General features: G+C 38.2%; 1 protein-coding gene across 1 annotated transcript in view; it reads right to left on the bottom strand.

Moving 5' to 3' along the window:
- LOC122791075 (gap junction alpha-4 protein-like) overlaps positions 1–17,754 on the bottom strand; it is a 96,686-nt gene that overhangs the window by 53,406 nt on the left and 25,526 nt on the right. The window contains exon 2 of the mRNA XM_044058853.1: positions 2,282–2,351. Within this exon, the coding sequence (XP_043914788.1) occupies positions 2,282–2,297 (16 nt within the window). The 5' untranslated portion in view covers positions 2,298–2,351. The remainder of the gene's footprint in view (positions 1–2,281; positions 2,352–17,754) is intronic.

The following is a 17,754-nucleotide window of genomic DNA, read 5'->3' as shown; positions in this document are numbered from 1 at the left end:
ATTCATATATATGTTCTTCATAACTGATCTGTAGCACCCTATCTCTGAAAAATACAAAGATACACTTTTTATACCAACTGTATATATATTACATCTGTATAATGCACACTTATAGCTGCTACTGTTATTTCTATTTCACTGTTTGCATATAGGTTCATAGGTTCATAGGTTCATAGGTTCATAGGTTCGTACTAGGCTATCTGCCCTAGGGCATTTATAAGCCTAGCCAGAGTGTGTGTGGCTTTCACCACCCCTTAGGATGAGAATACTACACCTTTTTAGGGTTTAGTTTACTGTGCCTCTGTCTAGTAGTGACACAAAGATGACCCCCGGGGTAAACCTACGATCTCCCATCCACTCATCAAGATTTCTCTTGAATAGAGTTAGTGAGGGGCTCTGCCTAACATGGATTGGGATTCTGTTCCAGAGTGTAGGGAGCCTCTGGGTTATGAATCTGTCCCTCCAGCACGTCCTATTTATTTCTGTGTTGAGGTTTAAGTCTCTTGCTCTCGTGGCTCTGATGGATTTGGATTTTCTGAGGTGGAGCATGTCCATTAATTCCGGATTGGACATGGCCTTGTATGTCAGGCACAGATCACCTCTGAGAAGGTGGTATGCGACTGAATAGAGCTGGAGTTTTTTCAGTCGGGCAGCATATGACATATGTTTAAGACCCTTTATCCTCTTGGTGAGGAACTTTTGGGGTCTTTCCAACTGCTGCAGGTGTCGGGTAAGATACATCCCAAATGGGGCATTGTACTCAAATATTGGCCTGATAAGAGATGAGTACAGGGGCACAATGACCTCTCTTGATCTAGATGTGAAACCCTTCATGATAAGGTGGGCAATATAGAAGGTCTTCCTAACCACTTTGGCAATGTGAGTGTCAAATGAGAGGTTACTGTCAACCTGGGTCCCTAGGTCCCTGATTACCACTTCCGTACTTAATGGATTACCACCTATGTGGTAATTTGTGGGTACCTTGTTTTTCCCAAAGGGTATGACTATACATTTTTTGGCGTTCAGCTTAAGGCCATGGCTCTGGCACCAATTATGTGTTTCTATGAGGCCTCTCTGAAGGATGTTTGTGTCCGCTGGAGTATCAATTATGGCGCCCAGTTTGCAGTCATCTGCGAACTTTGTCAGCCACTGTCCTACTATGTTTGCCTGTACCTCGGAAAAATAAATGCCGGACAAGAGGGGTTCCAGGACTGAGCCCAGTGGGATACCGCTTGTGACTGGCTTAGAGTCTGACATAGCTCCAGCAACTCTGACCCTGTGGGTTCTGTCCTTGAGCCAGTTTGCAACCCATCTTGTGACATATGGGTTTACATTTAAGCTGGTGAGTTTGTCTATGATGCCCGAGTGGGGTATCGTGTCAAAGGCTTTTGCAAGGTCAAGGTAGGCTGTGTGAACTGCCTTACCCTCATCAATGGCCTTAGTGACTGTTTCAAAAAAGTCGACCAAGTTGATCTATTTTCACATACATTCTGGTGTCCCATGTGTTTCACATTCTCAATCCTGAGTTGTAGTAGGCTTCCATGGAGTATTTACCTATGTGATGTTGGGTACTTTAACCCTGTAATGGTAGGTCACTTCTGCCACTCGTTTCTGAAATGTCATTCGTGGACCTGTATGTTTGTGTTGCCATGTGTCAACTCTATTTTATGAACTGCATACAGTCTCATGTGTATAAATCTCTTTATATAATTCACCTGTGTGTGAGATAGCTTAGTGCTTTTTTGTGGTTGTAGGGCCCATTTACATTTTGACAATATAAAAGTAACACAAATTGACGACTTTGTAATCTTTGAACATTCCAGACTATAAGGCAAATTCTATCTCCAGAGAAATCATCTATACTTACTGCATTTGTCAGTAACTACCAACTTGTGAAAGACAGGTAGGAATGCTACATTTTAAATCAAGATGTAATAATCCGTGTTATTAACATACACTGGAATAGCTATAGGCCCAGTTTTATAAAAGGATAGAATAGAAGGCATATCTAAGGTTAGCGTACTTTAACGTGTTTGTCACCTCTGTAATTGATTTAAGAACAGCAAGGTCTACATGATTCTGAGTAATTTCTGAGTACCATTCAAACTAGCAACTGTTTGTTTATTTTCTGGGGACTGGTCCTTCCACACCATAACTAGACCTAGAATAAAAGAAGATCTCAGGCTCGTCCATATCACTTTATAATTTTAACCAAACCTGTCTAGTAATCCCAATACCACCTCCTGCTACATGTGTTCAGATGAAAAAAAAAACATTTTACCTGAGTCATGCTTCATGGAGTGCTGAAGATATGTTGTTTGAGACGATTCAGCAATGCAGTGGAATCCAGACTAAAATACAACATAAAAAAGTATACATTAAAATATGATTTGAGGGAAATTGAGTTGTCTAATATTTTTTATTTGTATATGTATAAAAATATAAGTATCTATAGGCTTACAAAAAAAAAAAAAAAAGGCAGACAAACATTTTTGAGTGCAGTGCACAAATTAATATAGTGTTTCTAGCCATGGATTACCATGAATTTATCAGTTCAATGTTACCTATAAAGCTTAAAAAAAAAAAAAAAACCCAAAAGATTTTAATATCCTTTGACAATGCTGGATAGGGTGGTTGGTTGAATGATCTGTAGTCATTTATTTCCCAACATCCTTGCTTACACACACACACACACACACACACACACACACACACACACACACACACACACACACACACACACACACACACACACACACACACACACACAGGTACACTATTTTATGAACTGCATACAGTGTCATGTTCTTAAATCTCTTTATATACTTCACCTGTGTGTGAGATAGCTTACTGTTTTTTTGTGGTTGTAGGGCCCAAAATATAGAGAGTGAACTAACACTGACTGCTTATCATACCCTACCAGCAGTCCTGTAATCAGCTTTTTATGTTTAAGGATAAAGAGAACTGTACAGTTTTAAGTCATCTGACCATTCTTCACTGCTCCTGCTAGGCACTATTTATTTATTCATTCATTCATTCATTCATTCATTCATTCATTCATATGTTTTTTTTTATAAACTGAAAAAATAGTGTTGAATTCCAAATACTAATCCAATGACAACAGAAACCAAATGATTTTTAGCGCTTTCATTCACTATTTTATTACATGAACTTCATCAGAAAAAAATATGTTCCACCCAAACATCCTTTTATATCAAATACACAGGAAATGACATCATTAACTAAAAACTTTTCATAATTCAGTTAAATAATTTAGATGAAAAACTATATGTTTATATATATATATATATATATATATATATATATATATATATATATATATATATGTGTAAATTGCTTGTCTATTTGTTTAATGAAAAACATTTTAAATTAATAGACTCATTTAGTCCGGGTGCTTGATCAGCCCCTAAAAATAACTGCCAAAGTGTTTCTTTACATTCTAAAATATTGTTCAAATCCCCTCCGAACACAATTTTCTCTATTTTTTCTACTACAAAAAATTAAAACTTTTTAAACTCAGCACATCTAGAAGCGTGCTTAGCCAGGGAATTAGTTGGATTCTTATTTCTAATAGCGAAGTTGTGTTTGTAAATTCTACATTTCAAAGTCAAGCAATTTACATATATATATATAAACATATAGTTTTTCATCTAAATAATTTAATTGAATTATGAAAAGTTTTTAGTTAATGATGTCATTTCCTGTGTATTTGATATAAAAGGATGTTTGGGTGGAACATACTTTTTTCTGATGAAGTTCACGTAATAAAATAGTGAATGAAAGCACTAAAAATCATTTGGTTTCGGTTTTTGGATTAGCATTTGGAATTCAACACTATTTTTTCAGTTTGTTTTTCATGTTCGGTGTTTGCATGTTTTTTTTATACTTACTGACAGAGATATGTGACACTGCATGACCCATTTACAAGGAAGAAAATTCAAGTAACAATATACCATTTGATTTACTTACAGAATCATGGAAATACAGTATAATAATGTAACAGCAACCAAAACATACTAAATGAAACATACTAATGCAGACATAAGTGAAAAATACATGCACTTTAGGTTGAAAAATACCTGCAACAAGTGCACACACACACACACACACACACACACACACGCAAGCACACACAAAAACACACATTTACATGCTATTACAAAAGAACAGAAAGGGGGAAAAGAACACACAAACATTATTGCAAGGGGAAAACAATTTGTTGAGAATGAGTAACATGTTCTGCAAATAATGGAAAAAAATAACCATTAGTAATGCTTAGTGAAAAGTAGAAGGGTATTTCTATTTAACAGGGAAAGGAATTTTAGATTTTGTTTAATTTCATTAAACACATTAATGCTTCCTATGACACTAGACAGAGAATCCTGAGATTTTCCACATGTACTTCAAATTGGCCATCCCTGTACCTCTTAACCTCTTTGCTCAGAAATTTGGGCAAAGGCAAAAATAACAGAGGGGCAAATGCCCCAAAATAGGCTCACATTCTAAATGTTGCTCTTATAAATTTAGAAAGTTGCTAGAATAGCATATTTTGCATTGGCATGCATTTATTGAAGGACATGAAATCTGAAACTCAAATGTATTATCATTATTTAGCAACTTAAATTTTAATGATTAACAAGAAAACAACAAATCTTACAAGAAACAGACCAAAAATATGATGCAAAAATCTGAAAATTCTGCAGAATTCTGTACAGTTCAGAGGCATGGATCCCCAAGTCCATTTCTTTCTTTTCTGTTTTAATGAAATAAATAGAGAAGGTGTGAATATTCATGTTTGGAATACGCCATTGTAGAGCATAGCATAGAAAGCATCCACATGTCGGTTAGATTTTTCTAAGGCAGGGTACCGGAAAAGCGAGCTCTATGTAAGTTATATCAATTGACAGTCCTCCACATTCCTCATCACTTATGGGTGCAATCATTTGCAAGCCAGTGTGAAAGCTCAGTGATATCTCCTAGTAATCAAGAGTAGACATGAATCCCCTACTTGCCTGTTCAGCCCATTCCCCAAAATAATGGGTTCACTACATTATCTGTTATCTGCTGAAGGATTCTAGGTCCTTCTTCAAAGTTTAGGTTGGGGGAAAGGCCCTTCAGGTTTAGATTTCCTCTCTCTATAGTTGTTCAAGTAGTAATTTTAAAAACACTAGCAGTATATAAATTTAAGTTAGATGACTTCAGAATTATATAATAAAATGCAATAAAACATAAACATTTAGGAAACTTGTCAGTAAAGGTTAAGTTTGTCTGAGGAAGTAGTCCATTTCAGAGAAAAAAAATCAGAGGTTGTATGAATACTGGGCTTGATAATGAAGGGAAAATCAAGTGGTTTCCATTACTGGGGTATCATTCCATTTAAGTATATTCCACTTTCATAGTCATGTTCCCACCTGTTAACCACACTAAAAACAAAGAAACAGGAAACAAGTTAACTAGCCTGACAGCAAACCTCTGCATCCTCCCTTTTCTCAGTGATTGCATTGAATGAACTGCTTTTGTTGAATTATTAAATACATCACTGTCAGGGTGTCAACAGGCAGAGCTCTCTGTACAGGAAGCTACTTAGAAATTCCAGTGTTCAACTGTGCTCCTGGCATACCATTAGGAAGCACAGCAGTACAAGAATTTTACAGTTTTTAAAAACATGCAGCTCAGCAAACAATGAAGATTTGACTTGGATTTGGTAAAATATCTGTATGGCTTTCTTGTACACAGTCAGATACTGTTTAACAACCGTGATGGCTTTCCATCTTTGACATGAGCTCCAATAAGTGCCTTCAGCTAGTAAAGCAATTATCACCACTGCACTGCATTACAGCCACACTTCAGCAATGCATGCAGTGCAGTGCAGTACATCACAGCAACACTTCAGCAATGCATGCAGTGCAATTCAGTGCAATGCATCACAGCTCAGCAACAAAAGCAGCATTGAATTAAACAAAGGAATACAGGAATGTGTCATAGATGAAAATGAATTAATTCTGCAAAGAGAGATTAGCTCTCTGTGATTCCAGGAATTCATGCAGTATAGCTAATGCACTGAAAAGCTAAGTTAGGGGTCGCCACAGTGGAACTCCGGTCCGCTAATGATTGGCAGTAGAATTTTATGTGCTGGCTTGCCGGGCCTAACGCACAACCTTCAACGAAGGAACACCCATTCACGCATGTCACCACACAGAAGACGCTCTAACTGAGAATCAAACGAGCAACATCTAACTGTGAGGTGACAACGCTACCGCAGCACCACCACCGCAGTCCTAAGTTAGTGCAAGACATTATTTTATTTTATTAACTTTTGTTTACTGGGAAAGTCAACTGATAAAAGCTCCAGTGAAAAAACTGTACAATATACATAAAAATAAAACCAGATACATATAATGTACTTTTATCATACAAGAAATATGCAAATCCACACCTGTATAATACAGGAAATATAGATAAATGTACATTAGATATTATGCAATACAACTGAAACTTTATCAGCAAAATCAGATATAACCGTGAAACACATGGCATTGTTTGTTTACTGGAAAAATACATAAGACATTTTTGCAAACCAACATAGTAATTAAAAAAATTGTTAAGAAGGCATGAAATAGCTAGCTTACATCTTATAAAAAGAGAATATTTGTTTCTCATTTGAAGGTACATAATTGAAACTGCATCCCAGCTCCTTAGTAAAATCAGTAAGATCTGATAGGTCTTTGGTAATGTGAGCAAATCTCTAGAGTCATTAATGTAGACTGGGAAGGTAAGTGAACAACTATTGTGCGAGCATGCCTAAAGATAAAATCAGTAACAAATGTGATCACAGGGACCGATCATGAGTGCATTTATATGGAAGTGACAAAATGGACTTTTCATACATCATCAATAACATCCCACTTTTGCGCATTTTCTACATGGGGTCGGGGTGCCATGTCAACTGGCACCATCTCTCTGCTCAGTGTCACTCTTCTACCTTCTTCACACACTCATGCCTAACTGTTGCAGGTCTTCTCTCACACAGTCCATACACCTCTTGGATGCCCTCATTTCCTCTTGCATTCTTCCTCTCTGTTCCAAATCTGCATCATATCTTCTTCTGTTTTTCTGGACATGTTCCCAAACCACTGTAATCTGTTTTCTTTGACCTTGTCTGCAATTGGAGCTAATTTGGCTTTTGCTCTGATGTCCCATTTTTTCATCTGTCCCTTGTGTGCAGCCTACTACCATGTCAGGCACCTCTAGATTTCTCATCTGCTCTGCCTTTACTGCCCAGGTTACTGTACCACAAAGTAGTACTGGTCACACCACTGTTTTGTAGACTTTGGCATTCTCTGTGTCAATTGCCTGCAGCCCATCTAATTCTAACTTTGACCTCCTCTTTCAGTCTTCCCTTCTCCTCAACCATCCCTCCCCAATCTTAAAGCTGTTAACCTGTTCCACTATTTTCATTTCTATCTCAACTCTCAGCTTCTTCTGAACTCCACCATTTGCTCTCATTACAACAGTCTTATCTGTACTCAGTTTCATCCCATGTGCCTTCAGTTTTGCATTCCATTCCCCTGTCCTTTGCTTTGTAATGCCACATTGTATGCATACAGCAACTTTGTTGATCTGTACTCTGCAACCTGTTTTTGTAAAGTAGTCCATCACCAGTATGAATAGCAGTGAGGTCAGAGTTGAATCCAGATGCACACCCACTCCCACAGGGAACCGCTCTGACAGATTCGCCACTTTTTATACTTGAGTCATTGGGTCTTTGTAGATAGCCTGCCCTAATTCTGCCAGTGTTTCAGGGATTTCTAAACACTGCAGGACTGCCCAAATCATCTTTCTTGGGAAATTGTCATATACTTTCTGCATGCATAGGAAGGCCCAGATGGACTCTTTCCTCATCTCTAGCTTCTTCTGACATATCTGTGTCACTGCAAACCTTGGGTTAGTTGTGCTGAATCCAAACTGCTCATTTCACATCTTACTTTCTACTGCTCTGCATATTCATTTATCAGTCACCCTCTTTACAACTTTCATGTAGTGTGAAAGTAGTATGCTAACTTAATACTTCCCCCAGTTGTGACTCTCCCCTTTGTTCTTAAACATTGGCACTAATATGTTTATTATCCAGTCATCTGGGATACTTCTTTCTGCCCATTCTGCTATGAGTACCCTCAGGAGCCATCTTTTGCCTATCTCACCCAACATCTTTATCATATCTGCTGTGACCTTATCTGACCTTGCTGCTTTCCCTGACTTCATTTTCCTTATTGCTGTTCTTACTTCTCCTATGGTGGGCTCCTCTTCTACTTTCATTGGGGTTTTCATCATTCAGAAGCTACTAGAAGTAGTTCTTCCATCTTCTTTTGATGTCCTGTGGACTGGTGAGCAGGGTGTTGCTGGCATCCCTTATGAAGGGTGTCTGACTATCTTCTTTGTCTTTCTGTCTTCGCCCTGCAACCTGATATAGTTTCTTTGTGCAGTCTACTAAGTCACTTTCCAGAAACTGGTAGACAGCCTCTGATGCCTTGTTCTTTGCTATTGCAACTCTTCTCTTTTCATGCATACTACCTAAAAAGGAGATGAGTAATTTACATAGTTAGACTTTGATCACTGATTGGTGTTTGTGGACTTAACTTGATAAAATCATACTTCGAGTGCACCCTAGTCAGATGGGAGTGGATGAGAACATAGTATAGAGCTGTAGAAGAATTGATGAATACAGACTGACTGGGGTTATGCATAAATCATTAATAGAACTAGAGACTGATTTATTTTAATTTTTTTAAGCTTTCTCCCACACAGTAAACCATCACCTGACACATGTTCCTATCCTCAATTGTTGGATCTGCCTATCTCCCCCAAACTTACTCCGATTATATTTAGGGCCAGTACAGAGAGTGAAGTGTCCTGGGACAGCATCACACTGCTGCTACTGGGGAAGCATTTTAACTGCTCCACACTGTGCATGTCCAGTAATTCACCAAATGTGAGGCATGCAATGAGATTCAGTGTTGGACACCACTCCTCACTTCTGCAAGGTGCTTATATTAGCAGGACACCCTGACCAGCCTCAGGCAGTACTTTGCTGTTGTTTCACTGGTCTCCACTAAGGAAACTAAACTGCACCATGTGTCTGGATTGTGTGCTCTCCCTTCTCTGATACAAGATAGGCATGTCCATTGTCCACTGCTTGTGTCTCGGATGTCCAAGATGTTAATCAAACCTGTCATTATACTAGCAGTGATTTAACTTGATGGATACAAAGTAGAAGCCCACAAAGACTGGCATTTTGTTAAAGACAGGTTTGTAAATAATAAACATCAGCTCCTTGTCTTTCTCTCTTCAGTTATTTTCCTATTGTTATGATTTATTACTGTTGGATTGCAGTGACAGTAATGTGGTTATGTTTAGTTTTTTTTCACTTATCCTCAGTTCTTGACATCTGTTTGTCTTAGACTTTTGATGGAGACTAACATTCATTTCATTGTTTCTAAGGGGAAGACCCTGCTGCATTGTACACATCTGACACCTTATTTCAAGGTAGAATAAAACATTATTCTTGAAGTTAAAGGCACTTTAAAATTTGCTTGATAAACCAATAAGATGTTAATACCTTTTGGTTTTAAAAGTGTATTTATCAGCACCAAACTCTTTTTGTCTTGCAATAAGACTAAGAGAAAAAAGTAGTAGAACAAGTTACTTTTCTTTGATTCCCCTGAAAACTCTTGAATTTTTACCCTACATTCTTCCTTCAAATTAGAAAGAGTTCTGGTTTGTTGTTACTTGAACATTATTCTCAGGAATCTGAAATGGCATTTATCTATCCAACCAGACAGCCAACCATCTGACCATCTATTCATCTATCCAACAATAACCAGTCTTATCTACTGCAGAGTTACAAGAGTGCTGAAGCCTGTCCCTGCACCTAGTGGGTGCATAGTTGTGAAACCCATTCTGGACAGGGCATCAGTCTGCTGCACAATTTACATTCTCGCTCACTCATACACTGCAAGCACACCAATGGGCAGTTTGGAAAATGACAGTTCAACAGTGGGGCATGTACATAGTAATTCTGCCTTTCAGTTTACAATCCATTGGTTATTTGGCAAGTGACAAATCAATACCTTGTTACTGTAGAGCAATATTTTAATATTCTAGAAAAACAATGTGAAAGTCACAGTTACTGCTCCGAGACTTGTTTAGAATGTGCTTCACTGTTTGAACTGTTCTTTCTACCCGTTCAACTTGACCATCTGACACTACATAACTGCCACTCAAAGCAATATGATGAAACTCTTTTTTTCACTAAACAAACTTCTTGAATTCTTAACTTTAATGCTGAAGACCACTGTTTGAGATGATAACATCCAGATTATACAACCGCCCCCCATTAATATTCAAAAACGTGCACGCTGATTGGTCAGCGTGCACGTTGTAAATCAGAGTTATAGTAATGGAAAAAGGTCAGGTTGCCCGGACTTTTTCCATTACTATAACTCTTTTTTCTCACTGTTTCGCTATGTTAAACGAGTTTAACATAGCGAGGCAGCTTTAAAAAAAGCAACGGAGATTCTCCGTTGCTTTTTTAAAGCTGTCTCGCTATGTTAAACTCCTTTAACATAGCGAGACAGTTTGTAAAAAGCAATGGAGATCTTGCTTTTTCCGTTGCTTTTTTCAAAACTGTCTTGCTATGTTAAATGGGTTTAACATAGCGAGACAGCTTTAAAAAAAGCAACAGAGATTCTCCGTTGCTTTTTTTAAAGCTGTCTCGCTATGTTAAACCCATTTAACATAGCCAAAACAGTTTGTAAAAAGCAACGGAAATCTTGCTTTCGCCGTTGCTTTTGCCCACAGTTCTGATGTACTGCGTAGGCATATGCATGTGCAGTACATCAGAACTGCCGCAGAATACCAGACAGCTGCGGAAGGGCAGCAAGGAGGCATTATACAATGCCATTATTTAAGAAAAGTAATTTTTTTTTCCCTTAAATAATGTCATTGTATAATAGCAATAACCCACTTCTGGGTGTGGGTAATGCTGGATTTACCCATGGTTGGCTTTGTTTGGCCACTCGGGCTTCGCTCTTGTGACCAAACCATGCCAACCGTGGGTAAATCCAGCATTACCCACACCCAGGCGTGGGTTATTGCCATAATGCACACCTTGTAATATATCTTTCAGTGTAGTGATTGCACCTTGGTTTGTAGCATAATGTAACTTTACAGTTTCAGGAAACTTCAAATAGCGGACATCCCATATCATGTAAATATTCTATTGATATAATGAAAGATCTGTTCTAACCCCAGGTTACGGTGTTCCTGGAATCAGATGGGAATCAACAGCCTTCTTGAATTATTATTCTGGCATTAATTACAATAATAATGTTCTTGCATAGTGTGTTCTATCTGCATTGATATGTCTGATCAACATAGCAAATTCAAATGCTCCTTTACAGTTGACTGCACCCAAATTAAACTCATGTATTCCTTTCAACATTTTTCTCAACTAATTTGGAACTGTTTATCTGTATTAAACAGCAAGACTCACATGCAGCTTATGTCCTGTTTGAAAGAAAAACTTAAGAATGTCCTTAGCAATGACACTTTTTACTTTTAGCCAAACCTTCATGCGTAGTTCTTTTAGCAATTTTATCTTTGGATCTTTCACAGAATGTCTGTGGAGCACAGGACTATTTTTGTTTGTTTTATTATGGTTAATGACAGTATAGCTCAGCTAACTTTCAGTTCAACTTATACCAGATATTTCTGGACAAGTAGCTATGAACGACCCTTATATCTAATAATCACAACTGACCTCCTATGTCCAACTGTCCTCCTGGCTTATACTTCACATTCAGGTACTGTGTTTGTAATTGTAGCAGCATTCTTTGAAAAATTGGTCATGTCTTACCCAAAAACATTCCATAATGGTTTATGGTCACTCACAAGTTCAACTTGCTTTCCCTAAATATATTGGTGAAATTTCTTTCAATTAAGCACAGATGCATACACTTTCTATTTTTGCATATATTTTCTAGCAGTCATAAAATGCTCTCAAACCATATACAGCCAGATTCTCTTTATGTGGATTCACTTCAACACTTCTGTTCTGAATTGTATCAGCCTACAATGTAGCTGAATCATTCACATAAAACTACTTCATTATAGGCACTCTGATCACTAATTGTTTAAGCAATTCAAAACTATTTTCTTGCTCCTCACGCCACTACATTGTCATATATTCTTGGAATAGTTTCTCACATGGTACAGCAAGTTCCAAAAGAAATATAATAAACGTTGAAATATACTACAACAAACCCAGAAATTGTATACATGTCTGTTTATCCTCTGATGTTGCTAACAGCATAAGACTTCTTTATTTTATTTATGTATTTATTTGCAGTTTGTTAACTGGGAAAGTCCATTGGGCCGCGGTGAGTCCCTTTTCAATGGAGGCCTGGGGAGAAAGGCTCCAATGTACATACATACAAAACAAAAATCGACAAAAAGTAATACATAAAATTAATACAGGATATTACAAAAGCAAACTCAGCAGAGGTTAATACAAAATTTTACACAAATTAATAGAAACTAATTGATTTGGTTATAGTAGCAAGATTACGTGGTATGCCAGAATAGTAGTTTCAGGACTATAATGAGATAATAAGCATTCTATTTTATGTGGCAAGCAGATGCCTACACAAGCTAAGGTATTAAATAGAGTAAGTAATAGTAGAATTTTGAGAGAGAAAGGTTGAAGGAAGTGGGAGTGGGAGTAATAAGGTGAAAGTTAGGAGGGGGTGAGAGCAGGAGCATTCCCAGGCAGAAGAGAGATATGAGTGGAGCAAAGTCTTAAAAGTGGAGAGGTTCTGGGTAGCTTGGATATGGGGAGGAAGTGAGTTCCATTTTTGTGCAATGGAAAAAGACAAAAGAAGTTGCCCAGGAGTGTGTCATGATTTGTGCACTTCCAGGAGATTTTGATTATTAGATCTGAGAGTTTGATCATGAAGATGCATAGTAAGGATGGAGGAGAGGGAGAGGCATTGAGGTGGGTTGAAAATGAGTTTATGAGAAGTAGAGAGTTGAAGAAAAAAGAGATAGTTAGGGAGCTCCAGCCAGTTCAAGGAGTGTAAGAAGTCACAGTGGTGGGAGGAGGATTTAGAGGTGGGAGCAAATTTGGAGATTTTATTGTAACAGGATGCCAGTTTAGCTTAAAGAGTGGCTTGAAGACTGGTAAGTAGAGGTGCTCCGTAGATGAGAGAGGGAAGGAGGTATGTGGTAGAGAGGGAAGGAGGTATGTGGTAGAGAGGGTAAGCTTAGTCGAAGAGGTAAGTTAGCGATTGTGCTGATAAAGCATTCCGAGTTTCTGGTGAGCTTTCTTGATGTTATTTGAAGGTGAATATCAAATTTTAGTTGTTCATCAATAAGGACACCTATCAGCTTAGTATGGGAGACTATTTTGATAGGAGTCTTGCTTTGGCTTACTATAGAGGAGGAGTTCTTTTCTATTTTGGTGTTTTTAGATGGGATAAAGATCATGATTTTGGTTTTGGATGCATTAAGAGCTAAGTGATTGTTTAGCATCCATGCCTCTGTCCTGTTGAAGGCAGCTTAGGATACTTGCATGATTCTGGGGAGGGATTCAGCAGAGCAGATAATGGTAGAATTGTCTGCATATAGGATAAGTTTAGCATTTGGGATACAATTACCAAAATCATTAATAAAGATGTTAAATAGAAGAGGGCCCAGGAAAGATCCTTGGGGGATGCTTGTCAGAGTGTCAAGGTAGGAGGAGGTACAATTATTCCATATGATGTCCTGCTGTCTGTTAGAAAGGTAACTAGAAAACCAGTCTAAAGAAGAGGAGGAGAAATTAAGTTAAGAAAGCCTGGAAAAAAGTAGGCTATGGGAAATTGTATCAAAGGCCTTAGATAGGTCTAAGAAAAGGGTAGATACAATATTGCCAGAATCGCGGGCATGGTTAATGTTATCAAGAAAGGATTGTTAGGCTGTGGTGGTACTGTGTCTGGGTCTGAATCCATGTTGTGTCCGGGTTAGCAGGTGGTTGTCTAAAAGGTACGGTAATAGCTAAAGGTGAATACAATTTTCAAGAATTTTAGAGATGGGAAGAAAATGGCTATGGGGTGGAAATTGGAGATGTCAGTGTTGTTGCCTCCTTTGTGTAAGGGAATGATAAAGGCTTTTTTCCAGAGGAGGGGAATGTAGGATTTTTGGATGGAACAATTAATTAGACTACAGACAGGGAGAGCTATGCCATCAGCAGTTAACTTAAGGAAGTCAGAAGGAAGGCTGTCAGGGGCACTGGAGCATGGTTTTAACTTTTGGAGGAATTTTTTTGTAGTGTTTACAGGGATGGGTTTGAGGGAGAAGGGAGAGGGGTGGGAAGCATTCGTGGCAGAAGGAGAAGAGTTGTAGGTGACAGAAGTGGAAGGAGCTACAGAGTTCTGAGGGAAGGATGTGGTAAGCTTGGCTACTGGGTTTATGAAGAAGGAGTTACATTTGGTGGCTATGATATCATCTGAAGAGCTAGGATCAGGACAGGAATTATATTTTCTGCCAGGACTGAGGAGGGCAGAGATACTATTCCAAATTTTCTTGGGGTTGGAATTGTGATTATTTTGGAGCTTAGAGTAGTAGAATTTGCAGTCAGAAGCAATGTGTTTTTTGACTCTATTATGAAGTTGTTTATATTCAGTAAGGGAGTTAGGTGTTTTGTGTATTTGGTGGAGTTCCAATGGTTTATCACGGGTATGCATAAGGTCTATTGTTTCTTTGGAAAACCAGAGAGCAGTTTTGGATTTCACTCTTTTGGTTCTGGGAGGGGCAAAACTGTTTAGCAGATTAATGAAAGAAGTATTAAAGTAAGTAAGTGTTCGGCAGCTTTTTTAAAACCTTGTTAAGATGAAGTATGACTTGTACATTTCAACTTAGAAACTCTGATCTTACAGTTATTCTAGTTAATTTTGTTTTTGTGGACAGTGAATTACTTGTCTCAACCTCTATGGACACTTTATTCCTATGCTGTTATGAAGTATGACAGTCATTTGCTAACATTTCTTCTTATAGTTTATTTGAATGAAACAGTACTGATGAGCCTTAGTTTTAAGCCCTGTACTCAAACTAGGAAATGTTGTAGTCATACAGGCTAGCAAGACATTAAATTACAAAGCACGTACTTAAACACCTCACTAAAATCTAGTAAAATAAGCAAGCCTAGAAATCAGTCTTGAGTTTTACAGAAACACTGGTCTACAACATTCCTACCATATAAAAGTAAATTAACCTCAACAGCAACCTCCCTTTTAGCTACACTACAGAAAATATTTTTTAAGACATCATAAGTATTCATCAGGCCTTAACTTGCCAAACTGGTAAAGTACCTGAGGGGTTCAGGAAAAGAAATGTTAAGCCTGTAACAGATCTCCAAATCTTAGATCAAGGAAGACTGGGATCTTCTTTTCTTCAGTTTTTACCTACAAGTAGAAAAGGACTGCAAGGTCTATATCTTAAGTGTAACTGTTGTGCTACTAGATTGCTTGGCTGAACTGGGTCTACGGCTAGCCTAGGGTCCATGGTAAAAGATAGCTTAACAGTCTTAGACTCCCTAGCCAGGCTGCTGTAATAAATAATAAAAAAACATTCTACAGCTCAAACAGCCTGTATAACACATTCCCCCTGCTTACTTCATCTCACAGTTGCTAAAGAAGCAACAAAATATCTGTATAAAAGTCAGGTTAAAAGCTTGCTTTCTCCCAACAGTCAGTGAAATTGCCTGGCTAAGCTACACACTTTGTTTAATACAGTATTGCATACAACACAGCTCACTTTTCAAAGAATTGAGTAAAATTGAGTAAATTGGAGCTCACTTTAAAAAGAACTGAGTAAAACACTGTAAAGTTGTATTCTTTAAGCCTGCATACTCACATATCCTGGAAATCCTTGTAACTTGGTATAGTCCTACAGACCCTGGATATCCTTCTAGCTTGGTATAGCCCTATAGACCCTAGAAATCCTTGTAGCTTGGTATAGCCAATCAAAAGCTTGATTTCCACCCCATAATGTGAGTTTACTTCTAGGACTGCTTCAGCCACCATTTTCAAACCCCTAGTGCCTAAGGACCCAGTTGGCTGTTTTTCTACAGAAACGGTAATCTAGAACTGTCTTTTTTTGTGCTTTTCACTGATTATGTGGTAGAGAAACAACTAAAAAAGCAAAGTGGTGTGCATAGCAATGATTTTCTAATTCGCCAAACCAGTAGAATGTTTAGAAAATGAGTGGAATTACATGTAAAGTTTGCTAGCCAGGAGTGATAGTCTAAGTATATTTATTAACTGCATGTGGCAATTTTAACATTATAAGTTTGGCAACATAGTTTGCTGTGATATACTATTATGCTGGTTTAAGACTCATGAACAGAAATGTTGCTTCCTAGCATTTAGCAAGTGGATTTAGCTGTACTACGTTAATGCTGTAACTACAGATAGCATAAAACCACATAGGAAAAGCTGTGTAAAATTCACTGAACTTGCCTGTGCTGTACACTACTGCTCTGACTGATAGTTGCAATTGAGTATAGAGTAATGCAGAAGCTGTGGTGCTACTAATATTAATGCATGCCCTGCCTAAATGTATAAAACGGTTTGCATGCTGTTATGTTAGCTATGTTCCATTTAGAATCCATGCACTGACTCTATGTACCTTGCCAGGTCTTTCCACCCCACCTGCCCTTACCTCAAATGGCTCAATCTGTGCTGAAAAGCAATATCCTGAAAACTAAAAGAAAAGCATTCCTGCACTATCCCTCACTAAGGGAAAGGACTGCAAGGTCTATATCTTAAGTGAAATTGTTGTGTTAATAGATGCTTGGCTGAAATGGGTCTACGGCTAGCTTAGGGTCCATAGTAAAAGATAGCTTAACAGTCTTAGACTCCCTAGTCAGGCTGCTGTAATAAGTAATAAAAAAACATTCTACAGCTCAAACAGCCTGCATAACACATTCCCCCTGCTTACTTCATCTCACAGTTGCTGAAGAAGTAACAAAATATCTGTATAAAAGTCAGGGTAAAAGCTTGCTTTCTCCCAACAGTCAGTGAAATTGTCTGGCTAAGCTACAAACTTTGTTTAATACAGTATTGAGTACAACACAGCTCACTTTTCAAAGAATTGAATAAAATTGAGTAAATTGGAGCTCACTTTAAAAAGGACTGAGTAAAATGCTGTAAAGTTGTATTCTTTAAGCCTGCATACTCACATACCCTGGAAATCCTTGTAACTTGATATAGCCCTGCTGTGCTCACCCTCGCTTCGCTGGGGCTTGCTCCACAACCCTCCCTGCCCCCAAATTCCACCCGCCTCCACTACTGCTAACTTTAAGCCTAATAAACCACTCCCCCTCTCCTACAACCTATCATTGATAACCCGCACCAACATACACCACTCCTTCCTGCCAACAACCCCCCTTAATTCTCCACCCACATTCCTTACCAAGATGAGACCAATTATGTTCCTCACAGTTATATTGCCTGGGCTGTATCTCCTCACCATCTATGAAAAACAGCCCTATCGTGGCTTTCACCACTCCATATCTCATACCATCTCTGCTCCCACCTTGAGTGAATCAGACTAACCCTTAGCTCACTACAAACCTGTCCTCTCCACTTTTAACAACCACCAACTAACTAGACCACAGACCATCTCCCGCAAAACTAG

Source organism: Protopterus annectens, chromosome 1.part2, assembly GCF_019279795.1.
Source record: "Protopterus annectens isolate FY-2018-M chromosome 1.part2, PAN1.0, whole genome shotgun sequence".
Lineage (NCBI taxonomy): Eukaryota > Metazoa > Chordata > Ceratodontiformes > Protopteridae > Protopterus > Protopterus annectens.
This window is presented reverse-complemented; position numbering and strand designations above follow the sequence as displayed.